The 25,779-nt window shown below is 41.4% G+C and overlaps 1 protein-coding gene across 1 annotated transcript; it reads right to left on the reverse strand.

Annotated features, from left to right (window-relative positions):
- Nucleotides 1–2,769: 2,769 nt before the first annotated feature.
- On the reverse strand, nt 2,770–24,955 carry arih2 (ariadne homolog 2 (Drosophila)). Its single transcript, XM_085344732.1, has 15 exons — nt 24,836–24,955; nt 16,689–17,233; nt 14,426–14,493; nt 13,883–13,955; nt 13,374–13,515; nt 11,966–12,087; nt 8,006–8,115; nt 7,227–7,344; nt 6,975–7,025; nt 6,634–6,655; nt 6,060–6,211; nt 5,627–5,770; nt 5,048–5,116; nt 4,745–4,861; nt 2,770–4,326 (listed from the first exon to the last, which is right to left on the reverse strand). Exons 2-15 carry the CDS (start codon nt 16,950–16,952, stop codon nt 4,255–4,257), a joined length of 1,524 nt encoding a protein of 507 aa, XP_085200858.1. The 5' UTR covers nt 16,953–17,233; nt 24,836–24,955; the 3' UTR covers nt 2,770–4,254.
- Between the last annotated feature and the right edge of the window lie 824 nt (nt 24,956–25,779).

Genomic DNA, 25,779 nt, shown 5'->3' on the forward strand with positions numbered 1-25,779 from the left:
ACTGGTATAGTGGACAAAATTGATGAATTTCATAAAGCTAAATGAATCTCAGCTAATCTGAGCTCAATCATCAGCCCCACACACTGTTGTAAAGTGAAAAATGTGCCTGCTCCAAGTAAACACTTGAGGGTGCCCTCTTCCTCCTATACAAGCTATGTTACTGTGTAAATATGAAACCAGGACACATGCAAGGTCAAGCAGAGCAGTGGGGCAGTGGATATCATCTTTGCCCACTACTACACTTATCTATTTTAGGCTGTAGCAGACGCTGTGGGCCTTGCACTTAACAAGGTGCCAATCTGATAATGTCAGAGTAGGGTTTCTGCACTGTGTCAACAATGCAGTGCCCGAAAAATTACAGTGATTGTGAATATATCATTTTAATCCTGTTTATATGTATATTTATTAACAAAACGTGTATGTCTTCATTGAAAGACTCTTTCAAAACATTTTTTAATTGTCAAGTTTTATGTATCAGGACAAAAATAAAATCGTTTGAGTTAAAAACAACTTCAGCAGTGTGTGAAAGAGTGCATGCTAGGATTCAGTAGCTCATAGAAGCTTTGGCAGCCATAAACTTGAAGCATTCATTCTCTTTATGGGTTTATTAGTCTCTCTCACATTGTTGTGGAGGAATTTTGGCCTACTTTTTTTTACAGAGTTGATTCAGTTCATTGAGAGTTGGTAGCATTAGTTCATGCATATCTCTCTGTAGGTCCAGCTACAGCAGTGCAGTCAAGAGGCTTCGGATGAGGCACCTTGATTATTTTGTCAGTCAGTCTGTTGTAGATTAGCTGCTGTGCTTGTGATCAGTCATGTTACAAGATCCTGCTACAGTCTCAGCTGAAGCTTTTGTTTAGCAGCATTATTTGTTTTTGTGTTAATGGACTGAATGTTTGCTGCACTTTGTATTCTCACTGATGTGTGTCTAACCTCACATCCTACACTAGAATACTTTGGTATACAGAGGAGGCAATTGTTGACTCAATGACTGCAAGGTGTCCATGTCCTGGGGACGCCAAACTCCTTCTTACCTTCTGTATTTTTCCTAATAATTAGAAGATTAGTTTACCTGAGGTTGCATTTATCAGAATTTTTTTTTTTTTTTTTTTTTAAATATACCAATACAGAAAACCTTTGAACCTTAAAAAGGTTTTTGTTGTTTTATTACCGGTATGACTGTGTTGGAAACAAAATAATGACACACTGCAGGTGTAGGAATGACCTCTGGTAAATGGACTTGTTCTTATATAGCGCTTTTCTACTCTCTGAGCGCACTCAAAGTGCTTCATACAACACGCCTCATGCACCCGTTCATCAGCATTGTTTTTTGTATGCCTAAGTGCTTTCTATCTAACATTCTCACACACATTAATACTCTGACGGATGCATCAGAGAGCAACTTAGGGTTAGGATCTTGCCCAAGATATTTGATACGAAGACTGGAGGAGCTAGGGATTGAACCACCATTAGTCGATCAAAACTTCCTGTTAGCAGATTATCCTCTACCTTCAGAGTTACAGCCATCCCCTGCTGTGTACGAGACTCCTCTAATTCACATTGACAGCACAGTGTGAGGGAAAAATTTTTTTAGATCTTAAGTCCTATATAGATCAATCATGTCACTGAAATCACTGGCAGGTGAGGTAACATTACCTGGTTGCTGTGTCACCCCAGGGTGAGATATAATAGGCAGCAAGTGACTAGGAGGTTCCTACTGTTTTGGAAGCAGGTACTAAAACGTTCCAGGCCCACAGGAGTGCTACTGTAACACAAATAACCTTGATGATAGCTATGAGGTAAAAAGGTCAGTGGATTGGATTTATCGAACTGTTGACACGTACCCCACACATCAACATTGTGGCTGACCACAAACAAGTCTTGCTTGCAGTGTACACCCTGATGGCAGTTGCCTTCTTCCAGTAAGACACCATATGCTGGCAGTGTCTATAAAAACAAAGTGTATTTATCCATTTCAGATGTTTTATTTGTTTGTTTTTAGAAATCAGAGTGCAACTTCTTGTTAAGGATGGATCATTAACTCAATCATATTTTCTCCTTTATCCATCCATCTTCTTCCGCTTTATCTGGGGCCGGGTCACGGGGGCAGCAGCCTAAGCAAAGAGGCCCAGACCTCCCTCTCCCCAGCCACCTCCTCCAGCTTATCCGGGCGAATACCAAGACGTTCCCAGGCCAGCCGAGAGATATAATCTCTCCAGCGTGTCCTGGGTCTGCCCCGGGGCCTCCTCCCGGTGGGACATGCCTGGAACACCTCACCCAGGAGGCGCCCAGGGGGCATCCTTGTCAGATGCCCGAACCACCTCAGCTGGCTCCTTTTCGATGTGGAGGAGCAGCGGCTCTACTCTGAGCCCCTCCCGGATGGCCGAACGTCTCACCCTATCTCTAAGGGAGAGGCCAGCCACCCTTCGGAGGAAGCTCATTTCCGCCGCTTGTATCCGCGATCTCGTTCTTTCGGTCACTACCCACAGCTCGTGGCCATAGGTGAGGGCAGGGACATAGATCGACCGGTAAATTGAGAGCTGCGCTTTTACACTCAGCTCCCTCTTCACCACGACGGACCGGTGCAGCGTCCGCATCAGCGCCGCATCACTCTCCTTTCATTTAGTAAAAAACTAAAATAATTAAAATTCCTTAAAATAAAAAAACAACAACAAAACAAAACAACTTGATTTTTTGTCCTTTAAACCTTTAAGTGAAATTCTGTGTGAAGTGGTGTTTGTAATTAACACACAAGAGACAGGATCCGGTTTAAAAACTCTCTCAGTAACTCTATTTCTGTATTAATGTACAACCGTTGAAAATTACAGCTTTTTTTTGGTATTTTCTTTTTTTTCAATTTTTTTTTAAAACAATCTATCTATGAAGAGCCATTTTCCAGAAGAAAAGTGAACAATGTCAGCAGGGAAAGGAAAAAGAGAAAACGAGGGCAAAATAAAGTATAGGGGGATGATGGAAAAGAAAGAGGAGAGCATGAGATGGGACGAGGAGAAAAATTAACAGTTTGTTTTCTGCAGCGGAGTGTTTGAGCGTGAGTGTGTGGGCGTGTGCATGCCATGTCAGTGGGAGGTGCTGTAGTGTGTGTAAATGGCAGAGATTACACTCACAGCTTCATAACAACTTCATGATCTGATCAGCGGAGGTGCTAATGCTAGATTTGCAATAGAAAGGGATCACGCCGGCTTGGATCTAGATTAGCTGAGCACAACTGAGCGACAGCATCAGAATGCGGAGACCAGAACGGGACCGATTCGGTAGTTTTACTTCGGCCATAACGACTCTTTGCTGGCAGCGGTTGCTGGAGCAAAAGACAAAACAGTGGAGGGAAGGTGTGTTTACTTTAAAAAAACTAGTGACTGAATCTAAAGAAGTGAATGTTCAAACAAGTGTTTGTTAAAGAAATGAAACCTTCCCTCCAGCATGATGCAGGTTCTTGCATCATATGAGAGGGCTGTGGCACCCATCATTGAAGATATCACTCTCCAACAGTGAGAAGATGATGCACTACAAACCCCAACAACAGAACTTCTACACTCAGTGTTTTCTTCCCCCAAAAAATATCTGGAGAGGAAACTAAATTTCAGCTTCGCATGTGCAACTACCATCAAGTGGAATCTAGCCATTATGGTCGCTGTAACACCACCCATCTGCACCTTCTGCTTAAAGAAAAAAATAAATAAAAGAAACAAAATCCTCTTCCCAGCTTTTCCTCATCTCTATCAGAACACAAGCTTCTCCATTCATGGCAGTTTGACTAGAGATTATGCCACAAAAGGTCACCAGCAAGTTTTTGCAAAAAGCAGCTCTGCTCTCTTTTCATAAGGCTTCACTCTGCTTTCAGGTGCTGGTGCCAGTGTCTCTATGTTTACTGACAAATAAAAAGCAAAGCAGCTGGCAGAAGACCTCTGAGCTTTGACCTACATGATCAGATCTGAAATGCTGAAACCAGTGTAACCGCGGTAAATGTGATGCTTTGAGGCAAAAACCTGTAAACGGGGTGGGGATGATGAAGAGGTACGGCTGATACAATCGTGCCACTCTGTGGCCCTGCAGCCTTATGGAAGTGAGGGGGAGGGAAAGATGGAAGCAAACAAGTGAGTGCAGTGAAGCAAAAGGAGGGAGGGGGTAAAGTATGACTGCACCGAGGCGTGGTCATGGAAGGAAGTAAAGGTTAGGAGGCAGGGAAGGAAGAAAGTAAAGAGGAAGATGCTGGTGCTTTGCAGTCGCGATGGAGCTTCAGGTGTCGTGGAAATCCTTCAGCAGCGTGCGTCGCCTCTGCTCAGCAATGTGCATCTGATTTTCCAGATCCTGCAAAAAGAAAGAAAAAAAAAAAAAAGAAAGAAAAAAAAAGAAAAAGAAATCACTCACTATTATTTAAAAAAACAATACTTTTCTGTCAATAAAAATCATATGAAACACTGAAATCCAAAACTCATCAATGAACTGAACCATCTAATGGATCTCAGTAGGATCAGTTATTCCCTTGTGTCTGAGATCCACTGTTTATCAAATTAATGAGCCATGGACTTGCCTAAAACAAAAAGTCACCTATTTTACTTGGGAATCAACTCAACAACAAATAAATACTCCACCATGCTTCATGTGCTGTCATTACTTGGATGTAATGAAACCAGCAACAGATTCCCATGGCTCATCCTGTAGTTTTCCCTGTCTTACACACCTAATGCATTTCCCCTCCCTCCCATTGTTTAGTATACTCTCTCACCCCTCTGTCACTGGCGCTGAGCTCCCCCTCGCCTCCTCTCTCGTAGCTGTCGGCTCGCTCGACCTTCCACGACAAGTTTTCTATCTCTGCTTCCAGTTGGGCCTGCTGGTACTCAAACTACAGAGGACACATGGAGGAACACAAACGTCAGGTCAAAAGAATCACTTCCCTCACCCAAAGAGAAATCTGACTGAAGTCACAATTACATTTGTTGAACAGATACAAAGTCAGTGGTAGGACAGTAAAAGGAAGGCACTGAAATCACAGCTGATATTAGATCATTTATTGAAGCTCTTTTCTCACCAGTTTCTTGCGCGGGCCCGACTCCATGTAATAGGCGTAAGGGTAGGTATACTGCAGTGTGTAGCGACACTAGGAACAAGACAACATGCAATCACAACACTGCACAGGCTTACTTGAGTTATTTTACTTTGCACACAAAAACTCAAATTTGTAAAACCTTGATTTAAAAACTTTAAGCATCACAAAGTTAAACTTTATCACCATCTGTATATACTCAACCCAAGCAGCACATATGTTGCATGTGAGGCATTTTCATAGACATGTTACAAAGCAGATTTTCACTTTGAAATCCTTTAAAAGCAGAAAGGAACCAGTTGATCAGTGCAGTGTTAAAAGTGTATTTGCACATTTACACTGATATGCCGGGAGACCACATGCTCAGTGTGTTTGTGAATTCTAGTTAATCAAAGATGTTGAGTTATTTGCAGCTCAAACTTAATTGTAACTGTGATTCAGCCCAAAGGAAATGAATAAATAGATCACGGTTGATATTTTTTTTCCCCTATGTGCATCTGCTTCCCCATTTCTGCATTTCCACCTCTGTAACTCACTACCCATGCATGCATGCAGCCACAGTACCTTTGCCAGTAGCTTTGCAGCGTTATGCAGGTACTGCCAGTCGATCCAGGTTCCCAGATTGTTCATTACTCTCTCCTGGATCTTCTCCTGAATCCTCTGGTATGTCTGAGCTTCCAACTGCAGAGATTTGTTGTGATTCTCCCACTGGTGGGAAAAAAATTAAATATTAGTTTGTTTCTAGCAGTACGACACTTTAGATGGGGTGCAGAATCTTTTAATTTCCAATGTCCCACAAAGCTTTTATACAATGTTAAGCTCCCTCTTGTCTAAAACTGTAGGTTTGTTGACAGTGTAAGAAGCTGTCAACCCAATAAAACTTCAGAGAAAATGAAATTAAAAAAAAAAAAAAAAGTTTGTATCAGAGTGTTTGGAGACAGGACATAAAAAGTCAGGTTTGTTTAACCTGGAGCCTTTCTACGGAAAAACAGCTTACCCTCTCAAAGTAGAAGAGATATTTCTTGAGGGCCTCTCTGGCCTGAGCCTGCTGGCTCTGGTTGACTATATCAGGATTTTCTTTGTAGCGACTGCACTCGTAGTATTCACTGCCATGGGTCTTCCAGTCTCCAAGACACATCCAGCAGAAGTCTTTCACAAGAGGAAAAACAAAACAGATTTATGGACTCTCCACAGCACATGTTGACTTCACAGTACACACAAGTAAACCAAAAAAAAAAAGAGAGAGGAAAAAAAAGCCATAATTATAACTTCAGTTCTTATTTCTAGTAGTCTAAAGAGGATGATGTGATAATATATTGTTATGTCAATGAATGACAGATTGATTTAACCACATTTTTGTGTAACTGATAATTGGAGTAGCTCAGAAGAAGCCGTGTCTGCTAGTCCGCCACACCGCAGCTTCTAACGTTTTGTTTTCAAGAACATAGTAGCAAGCCGTGACTGGAAATTTCTTGGAAATGCAATCATTATCCCAGATGGATGCAAATTGCTCCACAGAATCCTCCTCTGAATCATAGAAGAGGTGTGACATTTTGAGACAGCCAACTTACCGTGTTTGCACTTGGAGCATTGCTGAAACAAAGAAAGAAAGAAAAAAAGAGGAGGAAGTCAAATTAGTGAACCAGAAACCTGAAAACACAATTTAAGATTCACTAGGACCGTGAATCAAAGCCATTCGGCAGATCACACAAGACTAATGAACACAATGCTGTCACACATACAGCTTAGAGACTTTAATAAATGAAAAGCAAACACAAATAAGTAACATCTTTCTGGAATGATTCACGCAAGTGGCAAATGATTAGAGCTGAGGACAGCAGCTCTCAGAATGTGAATGTATTTTTAGTGTTTCCTGTGTTCTGGGAAAGTGTGAATTTCAGCTCTGACTCACCATGTGATTGCACCCTCCATTCTTCTCAATGCAGATATTGCACTTAGGACACTAGAAGACAAACAGAGCTCTTAACTTCCTACTCCGAGCTGAAAATCTGCAGTGTTTATACAAATTACATTTTCAAACTGTGCAAGATTTGTGACCAACGGAGAGTTCAAAACGAAAGTAGGTGTGCAGGCGCACAAGTGTGTGCAAGCAACAGTTACAGTACATGCGCATATCAGTGTGTTTACATGCAGATGTTCTTACATCTTTAGTGTGGGCGCTGATGTAGTTTGCAGTCTCTGAGTCGTCTGCACATTTGGTCAGCCATTTCCTAATTGTTGCACAGTCTGTGGGTGCATGATACATCTGACGGCATTTGAAACTGAGGAAAAGATAACAAACAAAGACAGTGATAAGCTTCACTGATTACAGTGACATAAAAAACAGACCGAAGTTAAAACTGAGTAAAGTTCTCAGGAAAAACAATATGAACCAATTACAGTAGCGACATAATTCCACCACATAAAGTCTGAACAAGTAACAAATTCTGCAAATAATTCACCCCATAGCTTTTGGATTCATAAAATAAAGATTTTAATAATAATTTAAAAAAAAGTCACATAAGGGGAAAAACTTCGGAGGATAATTTTTAGTTAAACCTCTGTATGTGAAACAATGATCCAATTTACTAATTCATGAAAGACTGTTAGCTCTGTGCATATCTGTAAATGTGCAAGTTTTTAATGTTTTGAGCCTCGATAAAAACATATTTAAAATCAAGTTTCAGAGTTTCAGTGAAATCTGTGAGAAAATAATAGTAATCTGTCTTGTTTTTATTTTTAGCAGCATGTTATTCTACTAACTTAGCAGGATTTATAGCCAGCACAAAAAAAATAAAAAAAAATAAAAAATCCAAAACAACAACACCCCCCTCCCAAACAAACAAACAACAGTATAGTAATGAGACTTTTAATTAGACAGCAAAAGAAATGAATAATCTACTTTGTGTGAAATTCTTACTGTAACTTCAATGTGTCACTTACCAGAAGACTTCACTGCAGCGGCTACACTGCACTCTACGTGCCCGTGGCTCCTGCACTTTGATGACCATGGGACAGTCTGCACCTGGACACAGCTGCAATTGGAAGTGACTCTGCAGAAAGCACAAAGAGACAATTAATGAATTCACCTCCAATGTAGGCACAAGTATCTGACATAAGACAACCTTGGTAATTAATTTCAACTGATGATGTATTTCTTTATCATCTGAGGGAATGATTGCTGGAAATGACTGTCTGATTGAGATATAAGAATTGGCATTAACAAAGATACCTAGTTGGTGAGACAGACATATATACAGGAAAGAAGTCAGATTTCACGCTGTGTGTGGAACAAATTCAAATTCAAATTCAAATTTTATTTGTCACGTACACAGTCATACACAGTACGATATGTAGTGAAATGCTTGGACAACTGCTCGTGACCTAAAGAAAACAAAAAAGGAAAAGGCTATGAATAAGATAGGAAATAAATATGAAAAATTAAAAAGGGTAAATTTAACTAGGAAGGAATAAAATATAAATTAAGGTTAAAAATGAAATAACTGTACAACACAAATTAGAATGAAGGGTAAATTTAACTGGGAGAATAAGATAAAATATATAAATTAAAGTTGAAAATAAAATAACTGTACAACAAAATACACAATATAGAACTATATAAGAATGTATGAAGAAATATAAATAAATATATACACAATAACAGCAGCATATACACAATAACAGCAGCGTGATTTAAGTAATGAAGTGAAACAATGTCCAGAATGTCCAGTGTGTGTAAGAACTGTATGTGTGGGTCAGTACTGTGTGGTGGTGTGATTGAGAGACCGTATCGCCTGCGGGAAGAAGCTCCTCCTCAGTCTCTCTGTGTTGGTCTTCAGGGAGCGGAATCGCTTTCCTGACCTCAACAGAGAGAACAGTCTGTTGTTGGGATGGCTGAGGTCCTTCACGATCTTCCTGGCCTTGGTCCAGCACCGCCTGCTGTAGATTGAGTGCAGGTCAGGGAGCTCGGAGCGGATGGTGCGCTCAGCTGACCGCACAACCCTCTGTAGAGCTCGTCTGTCCTGCATGGTGCTGTTCCCGAACCAGGTTAAGATGTTTCCCGTCAGGATGCTCTCTATGGTGCAGGAGTAAAAGTTCCTGAGCACCTTGGAGGGCAGTTGGAAGTCTCTCAAGCGTCTGAGGTGGTAGAGACGCTGACGGGCCTTTTTCACCACGGTGTTGATGTGACAGGACCATGACAGGTCCTGCGTGATGTGAACTCCGAGGTATTTGAAGCTGTCCACTCTCTCCACTGGGCACTCGTTGATGACGGGGGTCTGGTAGTTCCTCTCCTGCTTAGTGCTGAAGTCCACTATCAGCTCCTTTGTCTTACTGACGTTTAGAAGGAGGTTGTTCCTCTGGCACCAGTTCTCCAGATTCCTAATCTCCTTCAGGTAGGCCGTCTCGTTGTTATCAGAGATCAGGCCCACCACGACGGTGTCGTCAGCAAACTTGATGATGGTGGTGGAGCTGGTAGTGGCCACACAGTCATATGTGTACAAAGAGTACAGCAGGGGGCTCAGAACACACCCCTGGGGGGCTCCAGTGCTGAGAGTGGTGGAGGCTGAGACATGTCCGCCCATCCTTACTGCCTGTGGTCTGCCAGTTAGGAAGTTGGAGATCCACTGACACATAGATGAGCTGAGTCCCAGATGCTCCAGCTTGGTGGTGAGTGTGGAGGGAATTATGGTGTTAAATGCAGAGCTGTAGTCTATGAAGAGCATTTTAACATAATTCCCCCTTCTAGTGTCCAAGTGAGTGAGTGATGTGTGGAGGAGATGAGAGATGGCATCGTCTGTGGAACGATTTGGACGGTAAGCAAACTGTAGTGGGTCCAGTGTGTCTGGTAGTGAAGAAATGATGAAGTCTCTGACCAGGCGTTCAAAGCACTTCATCACTACTGAGGTGAGGGCTACAGGGCGATAGTCATTGAGAGAAGCAGGGTGGGGTTTCTTCGGGACAGGAACAATGATGGACTCTTTGAAGCATGTGGGGATCACCGACTGAGATAAAGAGATGTTGAATATCTCAGTGAACACAGGAGCTAGCTGGTATGCGCAGTCTCTTAGGATACGACCTGGGATGCCGTCTGGTCCTGCTGCTTTCCTGGTGTTCACTCTCTTGAAGGCTCTCCTTACTTCATGCTCGGAGATGACGAGCACGTTTCCGGTGCTGGCAGTATCTTCCTGTCTGCAGCCGTTAGCGCCGCTAACACTAGCATTGTTGGAGTCCTTAGCTGCAGCCTCGAAGCGAGCATAGAAAGTGTTCAGCTCGTCTGCCAGAGTCATGGCTGCGTTCGTCATACCGGTTGTTGGTGCTTTATAGTCCGTTATTGTCCTTAGTCCCCGCCACAGGCTCCTAGAGTCACTCTGTTGGAGTTGTGACTCTAGTTTCCTCCCGTAGCGCTGCTTCGCCTCTTTCACCGCCCTCCGCACGTTATATGACGCGGCTTTGTACGGGTCCATGTCCCCCGTCGTGAGTCCCGTGTTGTAGGCAGCGGTGCGGGATCTCAGAGCGTCGCGGATGGTTTTATCCACCCACGGCTTCTGGTTGGGAAACGTTGTGATAGTCTTTGTCTCCACGGTATCATCCGCTAGTTTCCCGATGAATCCCACAACCGCTTCCGTAAACACGTTGACGTCATCGTCGGAGCTGTTTCTGAACATGCCCCAGTCTGCGTCATCGAGTGCGTCCTGTAACGCGGCCACCGATTGATCCGTCCAGCGCGCGACCTTCCTCTGAACCGGAACTTCCTGTTTCAGCCTTTGTTTGTATTTTGGCATGAGGAAGATGGCGGCGTGATCAGATTTGCCAAACGGAGGGCGGGATTGTGCCTTGTAGCCGTCCTTGACCGTAGTGTAGCAGTGGTCCAGTGTCCTTTCACCTCTGGTGGGGCAGGAGATGTGTTGATAAAAGTTCGGCGCTGCGCGTTTGAGGTTGGCGCTATTAAAGTCCCCCGTCACAATAAGCGCAGCGTCCCGGTGTTGTGTCTGGTGCTGTGTGAGTGCCTCATGCAGCTCGCATAAGGCGGTGACCGTGTCCGCTTGTGGTGGAATATAAACGGCACTTATAATGACCGATGTAAATTCCCGAGGTAGATAAAAAGGACGACACATGATGGACAGTAGTTCCAGATTTGGTGTGCAGGAGCGTGTGAGAGGAACAACGTTCGCACTGTTGCACCAGTTGTTGTTCACCATTAAACACACGCCGCCTCCCCTTGACTTCCCCGAGTCCCGTGTCCTGTCCATGCGGTGAACCGAGAAGAACTCGGCCGGCTGGATGGCGTGGTCCGGCACCGCTGGGTTCAGCCATGTCTCGGTGAAGCAGAGGAGATTGCAGTCCCGAATGTCTCTCTGGAACTTTACCCTGGCCCTGAGGTCGTCAAGCTTGTTCTCCAGTGACTGGACGTTGGCGAGCAGGATGCTAGGCAGAGGTGTGCGGTGTGCACGAGCTCTCAGCCTGTTCCTGACGCCGGCTCGCTTCCCTCTAGGCCGCCGCCGCTTCCCTTTGTTCTCCCTCAAGATCTCACTCGGCCAGCTCGGATCCGGAGTTAAAAACTTCGAATTGTGAGTACATTGTAAACCAATAGAAACAAGAGTGTCACTGTCATACCTAATGTACCCAATGGTGGTGATTTTGCCGATTTAGAAACGCTGAAAACTAACTTAAAAAACAAAGACAAAGAAAAAGTGGTCGGAGCAGTCGTGACGGCAGCCGACCTCACCGGCGCCATCTTTAAATCCATTCACTGATTCAAACATTCACTGATTCAACATTCACTGATTCAAAGCAAACACAAATAGGCCAACTCAGTTCTCACTGCCTCTCCAGATGCTTCTCATTCACTATACATGCAGACTTTGACACAGTATCTGAGCAAACACAGAGACTGTCACAGACCTCGACATAGTCTCTGAAGAGGTAGCGTCTGTATTTGTCCTTGAGCTCCTCTCCTGGCAGCAGTGGCAGGACAAAGTCTTCTGGCATCTGCAGGGAACAGTCCTGAGCCATACACGAGATACCTGAACACACAGACACATGCACATTTATTACAGTCCTAAATCACAGACAGCGAGACAAATAAGATGTAGACAGTGACTTCTAACACCTCTGTGTGCTTAATAGTACAAATAAACCCACTCTTTAAATTTAATTACAGCCATCCAAAAGTTCCACTGCAGCCATGTTTGGCCTAAGTAAGCTGGTTTCTTGTGTTACACTGACCTACAACTAGACTGGGGTCATCTGTCACCACAGACCCTTCCTTAGTGCAGCTGACATAGAGACACTTATCAGACTGAGAAGGACTTGGTTACATGGACTGACTTTATCAGAGAGACTGTTAAAGGCAGTACAGGGACGTGCACACAAACATCCTCACACATTTCACTGCTAAAGCATTTGCACTCCCACACACATGCAGCTACAGGGAGCCTGGTAAACTATGCACTTTATCACACATAAAATGTACAAGAGCTGAACCCAAATATTGGACTATTCTGATCATTTGGATCTCAGCTTAGGTGTCTGACCTCTCTCAGTCACAGGAGCGATCGTCAGGCTTCACTTCATCTAGTTGTTGCTAACATAGGTTTGTAACTAGATTTACCAACTTTTTGTCAGAGTGTAAGGTCTTCCTCTCGTCCTGCGGCTACACTGGTTTCTCTTTTTCGTCTGCTGAGTGAGTAACAGTGAGGAGCAGCAGTAACCGCTCATGGAAAAGAAAGGTATCTGGCACAGGTCTACAGTATAATGCTCAAAAAAAACTTAGAAACGATCAATGTACACACCCACACACCCATCTGCCATCCTGCTGACACAAGCACACTCTTTCACAGACACACACTGATAAATGAGGCTTCTGCAGGAGCATGTCTGCCTGTTTAACTCCACACCAGATGGAAATCATCAAAGGGTCACATTACACCACCTTTATCTTCCAAGTCCAAAGACATTCTTTAATTTTCCACACGTGCAGAAGCACAAATAAATATGGACATCCGGGATTTGCAGTGTTTTCTGTTAGTAAACATGGTATTGCTGGGTGGCTGATGTAGCGCAAATTAAACACCACTCTGCAAACTACGCTGGTTTGGCAGTAAAGCAAGGCAGATCAGAGGCTGAAACTGTGATGAAACCCTTAGTGGACAAATACACATACCAGCGCATAAATATACAAAGTGCAGACATACAGATTCTTGAACAGACGTTTGGGAGCTCTGATCAAACAAACTGTGACTCACTCCCACTCTAATAACCGCTCTGATGACTAGAGAGATGCTTACAAACACGCTTGCTGTGTACTCACCCACTCCCGTGCCATCTTTGACCAGTACGGTGCAGTGCTGCTCCCAGCATGCTTTACAGAAGGAGTGCTGGCAGGGCAGTGCCAGCAGAGAGTCTCTCCGTACGACCTGTAGACACACACCACACTGGAGGGACTGAGGGGCCTGAAACAGAAATCGAGATTATCAGCCTGATGAACCAGAGAGCTTGTTAGTAAGCTCAAAGTTTCTGACAAGAGCAGTCAAAGGTCATTTTTATTAATATAGTGCGTTTAAAACAACAAATACACATTAAAAGACAATAAAGAAAATAAAAATACATTGAGCTAAGAAGTTTATTGTAAGTAGAAGTTATTTTTTTAAATAAAGATTTAATAAAGACAAAATTTCACGTATTAATATAAAGCCAGAGTACTCTGATCAGCTGTGTTAGTACAAGTGGATTATCTGGTGCATTACAATCACAGTTACTTTGATGCAGATATGAGTACAGAGTTGAATCAGTGACAACAAATGATTATACCCCACTCACAGTGACTGATTTGCACGTGCTGCTGGGCTGGACCAGAGCGTCTGACAAGAGCAGAGACGAGTTGGACTTATATCTGTGGAAAGCAGAGGTCAAATGAGGAACTCAACAGCACATTAAAGTTGATCAACAAAGAAGTGGATGTTAAATGCCTGAAGAGATATCAAGTCGAATGTGTTACTAAGTATCAATGAGTACTAAAAGTAACTGTAATTTAAGTTTATTAACTTTTTTGATACCGTCTGCCATAAGTTGTTAAAAAAAATGATGGGCTTAAAAAACAACAACTACAAACAAACAAACAAAACAAACATCTAGTCTGTGCAGTTTAAACAACACAAAATGAAAAAGAAAAGAGTGTCAGAGCGAACTAAAAATGTGTGTGGGGGGGGGGGCAGTTGCAGAGTGATATTACACAGGAAGATGATGAGATAAAAACAGTGAAGAAAAGAAAGTGCAAGGGCAGAAAATAAATTTGAGAAATGGATGTGAAGAACAGACAGTGTAAAAGAAATTCTGCAAAGATGAGAAGCAGTGGAGACATACCTGTCCAATATCTGTGAAACCTGCCAGTGGAAATGCACTAGGATCAGTTTTGCTACTGACGGTACAACCTGTGGGAAAAAGAAGGGACGCAGAGATGTTGAGATGTTGCTTCGATGATGTCCAATTCTAAGAAATAAAAGATTGCTTAAACGATTGGTGCGTGACTCCCTTTGTTGAAAGACTGCTACTCGAGTTCTGTGTGTAATTCTACAAATGACTCAGATCCAAGTTTGGCTGATGTTCAAAACACTGCATTATAGGTCCTGACCTACAAAGGTTTCCTCCTTAGTAAGACCTCTGCTACATAACAAGCGACTTAGTGGCAAAAGTAGACAGTTCGTTCAAAGTAGTGAATGTCGAGATTTGATGAGCTGAGCTTACGATAAAAGAAATGCCATTACAATTTTATAATAAAGAAAAGACACTCCAAGTCTTCTTAAATGTAACACTGTCTTTGTGTTTTAAACTCTTAAAGTACCCCTTAGGACTTATTCCAGCAAAGGCACTGAGACATACTTGTTTATTTCACCTAGTGCCATCAAGAAAAACACATGCCTCAGCTCTGCTAACAGGGGACTGCAGTTGTGCTGTGCAGCTGTCAAATTTGACTGTGTGGAACTGTGAGCAAAGTAACATGTTGATGGAAAACAACCTGTCGACTTAGCAATGTTACCCAAAACAGGTGACCTGAAGGGATAAAGATTTAAAAAAAAAAATCTTTTACAGATTTAAAAAGATTTACAGCCCAGACCAAAAGTGCTACAAAGTTCTCCGTTCTTTATAGCATCCCACTGACAAGTATCACAGTTTGTAAATGTTTTCACTTCTTGTTTAGGGAATTTCTGCCTGTTTTTGACTGCAAACACCTTCTGAATGATTCTTGCACTTTTCAGGTCTCTCCACTGATTTTTGATCTGCAACCCTGCCCCTTTTAGACTTCGAAGTATTTTTACAACAAGAGCAGTTGAAGCCATTGTCTTTTTTTTTTTTTTTTTAAACACATACTAATAATTGCTTCAAGAATTTATTGAAATACGACTGAAGTAAATCCACTGCCTCTAGTTGCAACACACGCCCAAATCCATCCCTGCACTTAACAGCAGAGGAGATGTTTTCAATTAGTCGCCCTTTTTCCTACAATCAAACCTTCACTCATTGTCAAAATGTTTTACTTTACATTCCATCAGTTCAAAAGACTGGTATTGGTGATTTTTTTTCTTTTATGTTTGCCTGGAACCTTCTGACAGCAAGTTTTGTGATCTAGACTTTCAAAAAGGTCTTTTGCAGTTAACCTCCTAGGACCTGGTGTCCACATATGTGAACATCACATTTTGGGTTATTTAGACCAAAATACTAAATTTTGCTCTACAAGAGCCTGACATCCACTTACGAGAACATTATACTGCCACTGTTCTATCGAAATTTAAAGTGAATGTCCTCATATGTGGGTCTAATTTTTCTCAAGAACAAAAATCATGTAAAAAAAAAAAAAAAAAAAAAAAAAAAATCTTATAAGTCTTTGTTTTTACATTCATCGGGCCCCAATCAGCCCAAATAGCAAAAAGAAATTAAAAATGCATGCCATGAAAGATTTTGGCTGAAAACTACATCTTAATGACATTAGGAGCAGAGTAAATGGCCCCTGAAAAACGCTGTGCCATCTATTTTCACACATGAACATGTGAAACATTGTTCTAAGGTGTGTTTTCCCACGGGTAACACATACCACAAGCTAGTCTGCATCAGCTGAATTCTAACTACTGGAAACACTGCCTTTTTCTTTTTTTTCCTTTTGTTTTTAAAGCCAAGGGGGCTGCATGAGTAAAGCATGCATGAGGAAGGATGCAAGACTGCATGCCACCGCATGCCTTCCTTGACTCTTCTGCAACATTTCCTGTTTCTCTCTTATCCACCTTTCCAATAGTTTCTGCTCCAATTGAAAAATAAATAAATAATAATTTGGTTCATTAGATAAATTTACCCAACTGCAATTTTGTTGGTGATCCATGATAACTTTGTACCTGCGATTTACTGTTTCTTATGAAACTTTGTAAACAAGAAAGAATTAGATTTGTAATATTTTCAATAACATGACATATGAGGCATGACAAATGAGGGTGACCCATACTGAATTATCTAACTTGGGGGGGGGGGGAACAAAAAAAAAAACCAACCAAAACACACTTGCACCCTGCTTTTGCCTTTCAGATTTTGATTTCACACACTAAACCAATGTTTTTGAGAAGAGTGCAGCTCCACTCACCTTCAGTGCGGCAGCCACAGTGTTAACCTCCTCCATCAGCACCCGCTGGCTCTCTTTGTAGGTCAGACAGGTGAATTGGTACTCCTCTGGATCGAAGGAGTCGGCGCCTTGTTGCTCCACGTCACTGGCCACTCCGTCGTAGTATCCTGCAATATCACCCGGATCCTCCTCTTCTCCTCCATCATCCTCATCCTCCTCTTCTGAGTTCACCCCGAAGTCTTCCTCGTTGCTATCCGACGCCTGGCTATTCATGTCCACAGACATCCAGTCGACTGATTTGATAACCCGGACAGGTAGACTACCCGCCTACCTGTCGGATCCTACTCGTCCAATGAGCTGAAATGGCTTGACTGATGCGCCACCTCCTCGTTTCTCGCTGCCCTGTTTCCACTTTCTCGTGCCACTTCACTCTACGAGACACCGTGCCTTCCTGTCTGCCTGAAGCGCATACACAGCGCGTTCAGCAGCAGCGGAAGAAGCAAAAGAAGTCACACTCCCCGTCACTCATTTGGAAGGTTTGTTTGGATAATCTGAGGAGAAAAAGACTGGAGAAAAGGGGAAAAAGAGAGTTGAATAAGGAAAATGGAAAAAAAAAAAAAGAAAAAAAAAGAGAGAGAGTTAGAATGAGCAATTCTAGCTTCTTAATCCAAAACAAGCCGTTTGTCCACGCCTGCCCTCTCCCTTCAAGTTTCATTTACAAACACCATTTGTGTACATGAAAGACAATAAATACATAAGTAAATCTAGAGACGATGCCTGCATTATCACATGGTAAAATACAGTGACACAACATGTGCACTAAGCCACTCAATGTTGACTTTCTTACTTTGGTGAGAGTCTCTAATGCCATTTTCTCCATTTCAACAAAGTAAACACGTACAATGAAGTGAGCACTAGGGCTGGGCAATATCATACATTTTACGGTAATGCCGGTATAATGTTAGGCAACGATAAGAAAATGAAATATCGCGATAGAATATGGGTAAAACGTGCATGCGCAGTGCCTTTGTTTTCATATGCACATGGTGGAAAAAGCATGGCGCCGACGGAGAATGAGAAGAGCGAAAGCGGATCATTGAATGAAACGGATGAACCAGAATTGGTTGTAAAAATGCTGCAACTTCAGTGGTGTGGAACTGGTTTGGATTTTGTCCGTCAGATACACAACAAAGCACATTTTTTGGTAGAGCATGCAAGCGGGCCGTCGTTATTACCGAACCTATTTTATGTGGTACCCGGCACTCAAAAATTTGTCAAAAAATGTTTTAGTACGACTTTGCTAAACTACGAAGCCGCACCGCTTGATGCGTCGTCGGAGCGTTACGGCTACCGTAGTCAGGAGGCTCACGGAGTACTATGTACTTTGCTTCAACATAATATTACCGCATTGTGTGTGTGTGTGTATAGACTCTAAGTTTTGTGGATATTATACATTAGGGGTGGGTTTTGATTATCGATTAAAATCGATTCTGGCACTGACACTTGCAGTGTGTGAATGTGTGTGTGTGAATGGGTGGATGACTGGTTGTGGAAAGCGCTTTGGGGTCCTTAGCGACTAGTAAAAGCGCTATACAAATACAGGCCATTTTACCATTTGGATAACGTGATATTGATTCATTAAAATCCTGAATCGATTTTTAAATATTTTTTTTGCCCTCAGGTTAAACCTCACAAAATTTCAACAACCACCAAACAGCTAAAACGGTAAATGAGAGCAGGTACACGGACTCTGCACAACGCGGACCCGCCGACGGATCAGAATCAGTGAGATGTCGCCTTTCTCACCCGACGGCACGGACACGGTCGGGGCTGAAAGCCAACAGCTCAATGATTCTGATGTTTCGGCGGGTCCGCGCTTTGTGTTTAGGTCCTTTTTGCGCTAGATTCTGAAGCTACAGGTTTGATCTCTCTCCAAACAATATTGACTGAACCAGCAGCAAAAGAAGATCCAAACTACGCTTCACATAAACATCGTCATGAATTCCCTCTTACTTTTCCTGTTTTGCTTCCACCACGATAAAAAAATAAATCACACTTCATGCAGAGCTCGTTGTCTCTCTCTCAGTGTACTTCACGAACAGTTTCACATCTAAAAATCTGTTTTCTGCATTATTCGCTTGCTTATTACGCAGAAGTCTACCATTGTTTATAGCGCTGTCGGACGCTGTTTTTTTCCTTTTACTTACTTCCGACAAGAAAGTCTCATTTCTGCTGTTCAATAGGCCTGCTGAACAAATTAAAAATTTTTAAAATTATGCAAAATTGCAAAACGCTTAGCTGCGTCTCTAATAAAACCTCTAACTTTGCTCTGCTTCACTTCAGCAGCATCAGGTAATGTTCATATGTTGATTAATGGTTTTCTTTCATTTTTGATCTACTGCAGAATATTTTTAAGGTCATCTGCTATTAAATCCCAGGCCAGGATTTCTGTGTTTTATCCTCAGTTACTTTGACAAAGGCATCTGCTGTGATGCTCACACCTTTGATAAAGTCTCGCAAGTGTCAGCTTTCTTTTTATAGACAAAAAATATGGAAATGTACTGATGTGTGATCAGAATTATAATATTTCTGACTGTCTGAGTCACAATTTCCCCGATTCAAATCGATTCGGGACCTTGTGAATTGGAATCGAATCGATTGTAGAAATCAGTGACGATACCCAGCCCTATTATGGTTATGCTCAGGATATGTCGGCCAATTTCCACTGGAAATGCCTTTTGGTTAAACTGTCAGTGAGGAATTTGCATTTGCACTGTTAAATGTTTATATAGCTTTAATGCACATAAAAAAAACAGCTGCTTGTTTATGTGAAAATACATTGATGGGGTTTTTTCTTTGCACTAATAAATTTGTGGAGTTGTAAAGTATTTGTCTCGCATCAATTATATCACTATGGAAAATTTTCAAATATATATTGTGATAAATATTTTTACCCATATTGCCCTGCCCTAGTGAGCACGTAAATAATCTATAGTACTGTGCAAAAGCATTCAGCCACCCATCATTTCTTTATTTTTTCATTTGAAGGAGCCGGACTTTCTTGTAATTGTTTAAAGTGCTCTCGAGCAATAGTTCTCCAGGTTTTCTGAAGATCTTTCAAAGAATGTTTTGTGGGGGTTTTTTGGCTGCTTTTTCACTTATTTTCAACCCAGTCCTTGTGCTTGACTATTTCCAGAAGATTTTTCTGTTTGTTTGTTAAGTTTCTTAACACTGACCTACAAATCATTCAAGCATTAAAGAAGGCGCCTAACTCAGGATATGAACCAGTGTTGTGTCTATACATAACAGACAACTTGGCAAAAACTAATTGTACCTGCATGCACTTTGATACTAGCATCCTGTCACAAAAACACATAATTTGTTTCCTTATAAAAAAAAAAAATGCTAAAGATAACACAGTTTGTCAGGCATAAAAATAATATTTTACCCCAACTAGGTGATTCCCAAAATGCTATAACCCAAAAACCTGGCATAGATTGGCAAAAACATGAGGAAATTAAACAATTTGAGGACCAACGAACAAGTGGCAGGCCGAAAAAACGATTAATGGCAGATGAAAAGTATCTGATACACAGCGGAACACTGTCAGTCATGGACCAGCCTCCCCAGAGCCCGAACCTCAACATTACTGAAACAGTGGGATCATCTTGACACAAGAGAACAAAATGAAAGGCATCCAAGATCCAAAGAAGAGCTTTGAATGTCTTCAAGGAGCCTGGAGAACTATTTCTGAAGACTACTTTAAGAAATTACAACAAAGCATGGCTAAGAGAGTTCAGACTGTGTTGACAAATAAACTTGATTTCTGCAGACTACTGTAAATAAATCCCTTCTATTTTTTTATTACTACATAATTCTGTAAACAAATTACATACTGCAAAGCTAAATTAAACAAAACAAACAAACAAAACAAACATGTATTGACAGATAAACAATGATAAAAATAAAATTAAAAAAAGCCTGAGTAATAAACTCTAGTTGGGGGAAAAAAGAAAAAGGGAGGAACCATAAAATAATAGAAATCATATTTGAAAACATAAAAGCTTATAAGCTGCAGATAAGGTTGAACAGGGCTTTCACCGCTGTCAAACATCTACTACCATGATATCTTTTCTAGGAATCTCTGAGTAATACCTTGGAACATTGGCTCACAAGGTCAAAATACAATACAATGATCAGTTATCATCCTCAATGTGGTAGAAAGCAAATGTCCCATAATCTCTAGAAAATTGTGTTCTGATAAAAAGGAAATAAATAAATAAAACACAGATTAAAATGTTTCCCCAACAAACCAATTGATTTAAAATGATTGTTACTAAATAAATAAAAGACAAAAAAAAAAAAAAAACAATGAAAAAATGCCTGTGCCAAAGTTTAATGACAAACTGAAGTAAACTGGAATGAACTAATGAACCACATAACCTAATCACATGTCTTCTTCCTTGGGGAACACAGATGGATGAGATAGCGATACTGGGTCAAATGAATTTGACCAGAGGTGGGACCAAGTCATTGTTTTGCAAGTCTCAAGTAAGTCTCAAGTCTTTATCCTCAAGTCTCAAGTCAAGTCTCAAGTAATGTCAGGCAAGTCAGAGTCGAGTCTCAAGTCACTGGTGTAAAAGTCCGAGTCAAGTCACAAGTCTGAAACTTTGAATTTCAAGTCCTTTCGAGTCTTTAAAAAAAACAAACGAAAAAATAATGTTGCAGTTATGCTAAATGTAAATATTAGACCATGTAATTTTAAAATCTGTGTTTTTCTCAACACATACAAAATAGTGAACTTAGAAAATATACACAAATTGTGAAATTGCACCTCTTTAAAATGCAGCTCAATTAAACTTAGCTCCAAGAATAATTTTCACCGACAGTTCTGAGATACGCTGCATGTTATTCTTGGATGCGGTTGTAGGACCAGCTTTAAAATCGCATGACAAAAATATCATACACATTAAAAAAAACTGTATCACCAACGTAGCCTGGAAAACATTTGCTAGTTAGATGAAGTCAGCTATCTCATCTTAGCATATTTATATGCATATTTATAATTATACGGTTCTTGGAGTGAGTGCATACACTCATGAAGTTTAGTAACTTCCGGTCACTGCAACAAGCCCAGGTACAGTTTACCGCCGGATGGGTGCAGGACCTTGAAATGCACCGTGTAGAACGAAAGACCATCGTACGTATCATAAGTTTACCAGTCTCACAAATCGTCTTCATAAATACACATTCGTTAACCGTTTATTAATATAACCTTTGAGCTCAACGGTAATTAATTAGTAGTGGAAATAATTTCTGGTAGCATCACAGAAATGTAGCAGTGACAATAATATTGTATGCTGTAATCGTACTGGGCAATTAGTGATACAAAAAACCTGTTTTATCCTGTGAATAAAAGTATGTGTTTTTGTCAGTGTACCATAATAACAGAAGCGAAACGCAATATTGTGTCAGGACAATTCACTATTTATGCACAATAAATAAAGGAGCATAGCGCGACAATTTCTGTTCAGCGCCAGACTTGCTTGTAACCTATATCACCAATTATGTTAAGAAAAATGACGCATTAACTACAACAGCAGACTGACCTTTGTGTAAATGCTTGGAGCAGACTAACCTGTGAGCTGGAGTGTTCTAGGACGTTATATTTGATCTTTGAATGGCTGCAATCCAGTCGCCTCTTTGTTACTTCGGAAACATGGCTCGAACAATTTCTCTTCCACGACGTAATCCGATAACAACCGATCTCTTTACCCGTCGGCTTCCCGTGGCTGTCATGCGACCGGCTATTGCAGTTAATAATACAACAGCTTCTTGACATTTTTGTGTTTCTTTTTATCGCTGTGTGACTGATTTTAATTGAAAGCCTGCGTGCGCTACTACCGCTTGCCACGAGTTCCCAGAATCCTTTGCGGTTCTACCCGTGAATGACGTCACATTTTCAATCTCTATATAATATGCATGTTAAATTTTATATTTGGGGTGAAATATCAAGTCTTTTCAAGTAAACCGGTTCAAGTCCAATTCAAGTCCCAAGTCATTGGTGTAAAAGTCCAAGTCAAGTCACAAGTCTTAGAACATTTTTTCAAGTCAAGTCTAAAGTCATAAAATTAATGACTCGAGTCTGACTCGAGTCCAAGTCATGTGACTCGAGTCCACACCTCTGAATTTGACCACCATTACTTTTGACCGTTAACAATACTGACTTTCCTAGAGTGTTGTGAACTGCATCAAGCTGGCAACAGTCTTTGTGAGATGTGATTAAATACACTTTAGCTGGAAGGTAGATGGTGGATTTTAGTATTAATTTGTCTTCGTTATGTGTGGATGAAATGTTGACTTCGTGATTAAAGTCATTCTGAACAGAGGACCTGGTGGTTCACACACTGAGGAGAGCCTGCAATGACTTTTTGTGAAAATTTCTCAATAACACACTTAAATGGATTCATACCTCACAACAAGTCAGGAAGACCAATTGCTAGTTTCCAAATTTGGTTCATTTACAAGAAAATGTGGTCTAATGAGAAAATTAAATCTTGTTATAGCTGACAAGCTAGAAAACAAAAAAAAGGAAAATGATGTTAAGATGAATGGCTGTGACTGGATTAAATCCATGGTCCCTAACTTCAAGGGTTCATAGTTCAGTTACACTTACATGACTCAGCTTCTCACATCTTTCCCAAGGATGAACTTTCCTGATGTTTCCTGATGTTTCATTAGCATCTGTTCAGTATAGCTATGCGTTTACTCTCCGTTTAGCTCTGCTGAACATCATCAGCTGTTTATGTTAGTGTTTCCAAAAATGTGTGTTGCCAACAGTGAAGTTAACAAGTCCCTTCGGGTGGTCAAAGTATGCAACGATAACACTCATAACAGAGGTGAAAGGTGTTTCATCAGTCTCTTCTTTACTTTTTACATTTTCATTTATGAGTCATAAATATGCAAGCCTGTTTGCACCACTGGGCCAGGCACAGCTAAGCCATCATTTCAGGTCATATCAGAATTTCGAGTTCTGGTATGAACTGATATGAACAACTACAAATTTTGGAGCAATGCCCCAAAGTTTCATTATCAGTGCTGGAAACAAGCTTCCATATTATAAACACCAATACGCATAGATAACTCCTACCTAATTCTAGCCACTAATATTGGACCCCCAGTATATCGGCTGGGGTCTAACACAGACAGATGCTTTATATAAACTGCATTTACTTTCTAAAACCAACGCTGCACAGAACTTTACGTTTTTTAAAAATATGGGCGAGAAGCTTGCGTTTGTTTTTTTTACTTATGGAGAAAACGTGTGTCTTCGCCGTGTAATACAAAGTAATCCCCCACTTCTGAACGGAAAATACATTGAGGATAACTAAAACAGTGACAGCACAAAGGCCCCTCTAGTAGGCTTATTTCGACATGTGATTTGATCAACAGACACGGGATCAAAGACGACTGCTGGCACCGGTGTTCAAAATGTGACTTTGTAAATAGCCACTGGACAGAAAACAAGGTTAGCCGGGAAAGCCTGCCAGTCGGCCCCGGCAGACAGACGAACGCTCGCATTCCACCCGATCCAGGATAAAAATAGGCAGCAAACTGGGTGACACACATCTTGCTAGGCTAATGTATTACAGCGACTCAGCACAGGTTTGATAACAGGTCTTGTGGGAGGATGAGGGTAGCGGAGAGTCGAGATTAAATTACGCAAATAAGCACCCGGTCGTTCCTGGACTTCAGCGTTTCGGCTCAAAGCGCCTCTGAAGTTAAATCCACACAACAGCTGGCTAACTTACCGTTAGCCGGATTAGCTCCCTGGCTAGCGTACTGGTATTTCTGTTGAGCAGAGGAAGTCACGCAATTGCAAAGCCACGACTCGGACGAGTTACGACTGTTGAACACCTTCATAACACACTTGCAAAAGTTTTCAAGCAACACTTTTAATGTATTCCCCAACAAGAATTGACAACATAAGAGCTAGCCAGGTAGCCACCCCTCCTCCTCATTCCCCTCCCGCTGTGCCTCCGCCTCTCATCCACTCTAGTCCGGGGATCGAGATGTAAACAAGGGCCTCTGGAGAAGCTCGGGAGCAAAGAGGCACATTTACACAACCGCTGCGTGAATTTCCACTGTTTAAAGTCGGTGGGGTTTACCTCTTAGTGCAGAGTCAAGTCAGCCCGCGGTGACAACCAGAGGCGAGTTTGGAGTAAGGAAATCCCAAGAGCGATTTACACGCTTTTGCTTGGCTGGTAGACGGAAGATAGACCGTTACAGGGGTACTTAACAGTGACGTCACGTCCGCGTTTCTCTCGCAGCCTTGCGCTCTCTCTCTCTCTGTAAAGAAAGATGCAGCACTTCTTGTTTTGTCCGGTAGTATCCAAGCACCAAAGATCTGCCTTGTTTTGTTCCAAACATGCATCTGGTTAAATGCATGTTTTGATCAATATAATTTGACCTTCACTATGCAGAGAGATTGATTTATTGATTTCATGCTGAAAAGAGGATTAATTCTAAATTAAAATTTCTCAGGATACTGTAGCCTATGTCCACTGTATACAGTCGATGGTTTACACACATAGAAAATTCTCTCCCGGCATATTGCTCTTATAACGTGACACCTAAATCCCATCCACGTTATAAAGATTCCATAAGTAACTGTATAGTCTGGGACTGTGTTTCCTTATGCCCGTTCAGTAATCTAAAAAATAGTTACTTTTGGAAACTTCATGTTTAACAAACGCTTACAAGATTAAAGCTCTCACACAGTGCAACATACAACCTTCGTAATTGAGCCAGGTTGACAGAAAACTGGCAACTGCTCTTGTTATCAACCAGAGTACTTGTGATATTTCTCAGTATTTATTAAAAATCTGATTCATGTATAATGCAAGTTATCATTTGTTACAGCTAGAAATTGCCTCTGTTAGCTATACAGCACAATCCTGTTTTACATTAATGCACGATCAATAATAACCTAATTAAATATTTTCCCACGCGGAGAACTTTTTTTTTTATTATTAGTGGTACTCTGGCGATGATATACGGGTTGCTTTTATCTATGTAACTGTAAGAAGGCTTTTACTTGCACCCGAGTAGT

Source organism: Diplotaxodon limnothrissa, linkage group LG20 (genome assembly GCF_057381915.1).
Source record: "Diplotaxodon limnothrissa isolate DT_005_m linkage group LG20, D_limnothrissa_male_GT1.1, whole genome shotgun sequence".
In the NCBI taxonomy this organism is placed as follows: domain Eukaryota; kingdom Metazoa; phylum Chordata; class Actinopteri; order Cichliformes; family Cichlidae; genus Diplotaxodon; species Diplotaxodon limnothrissa.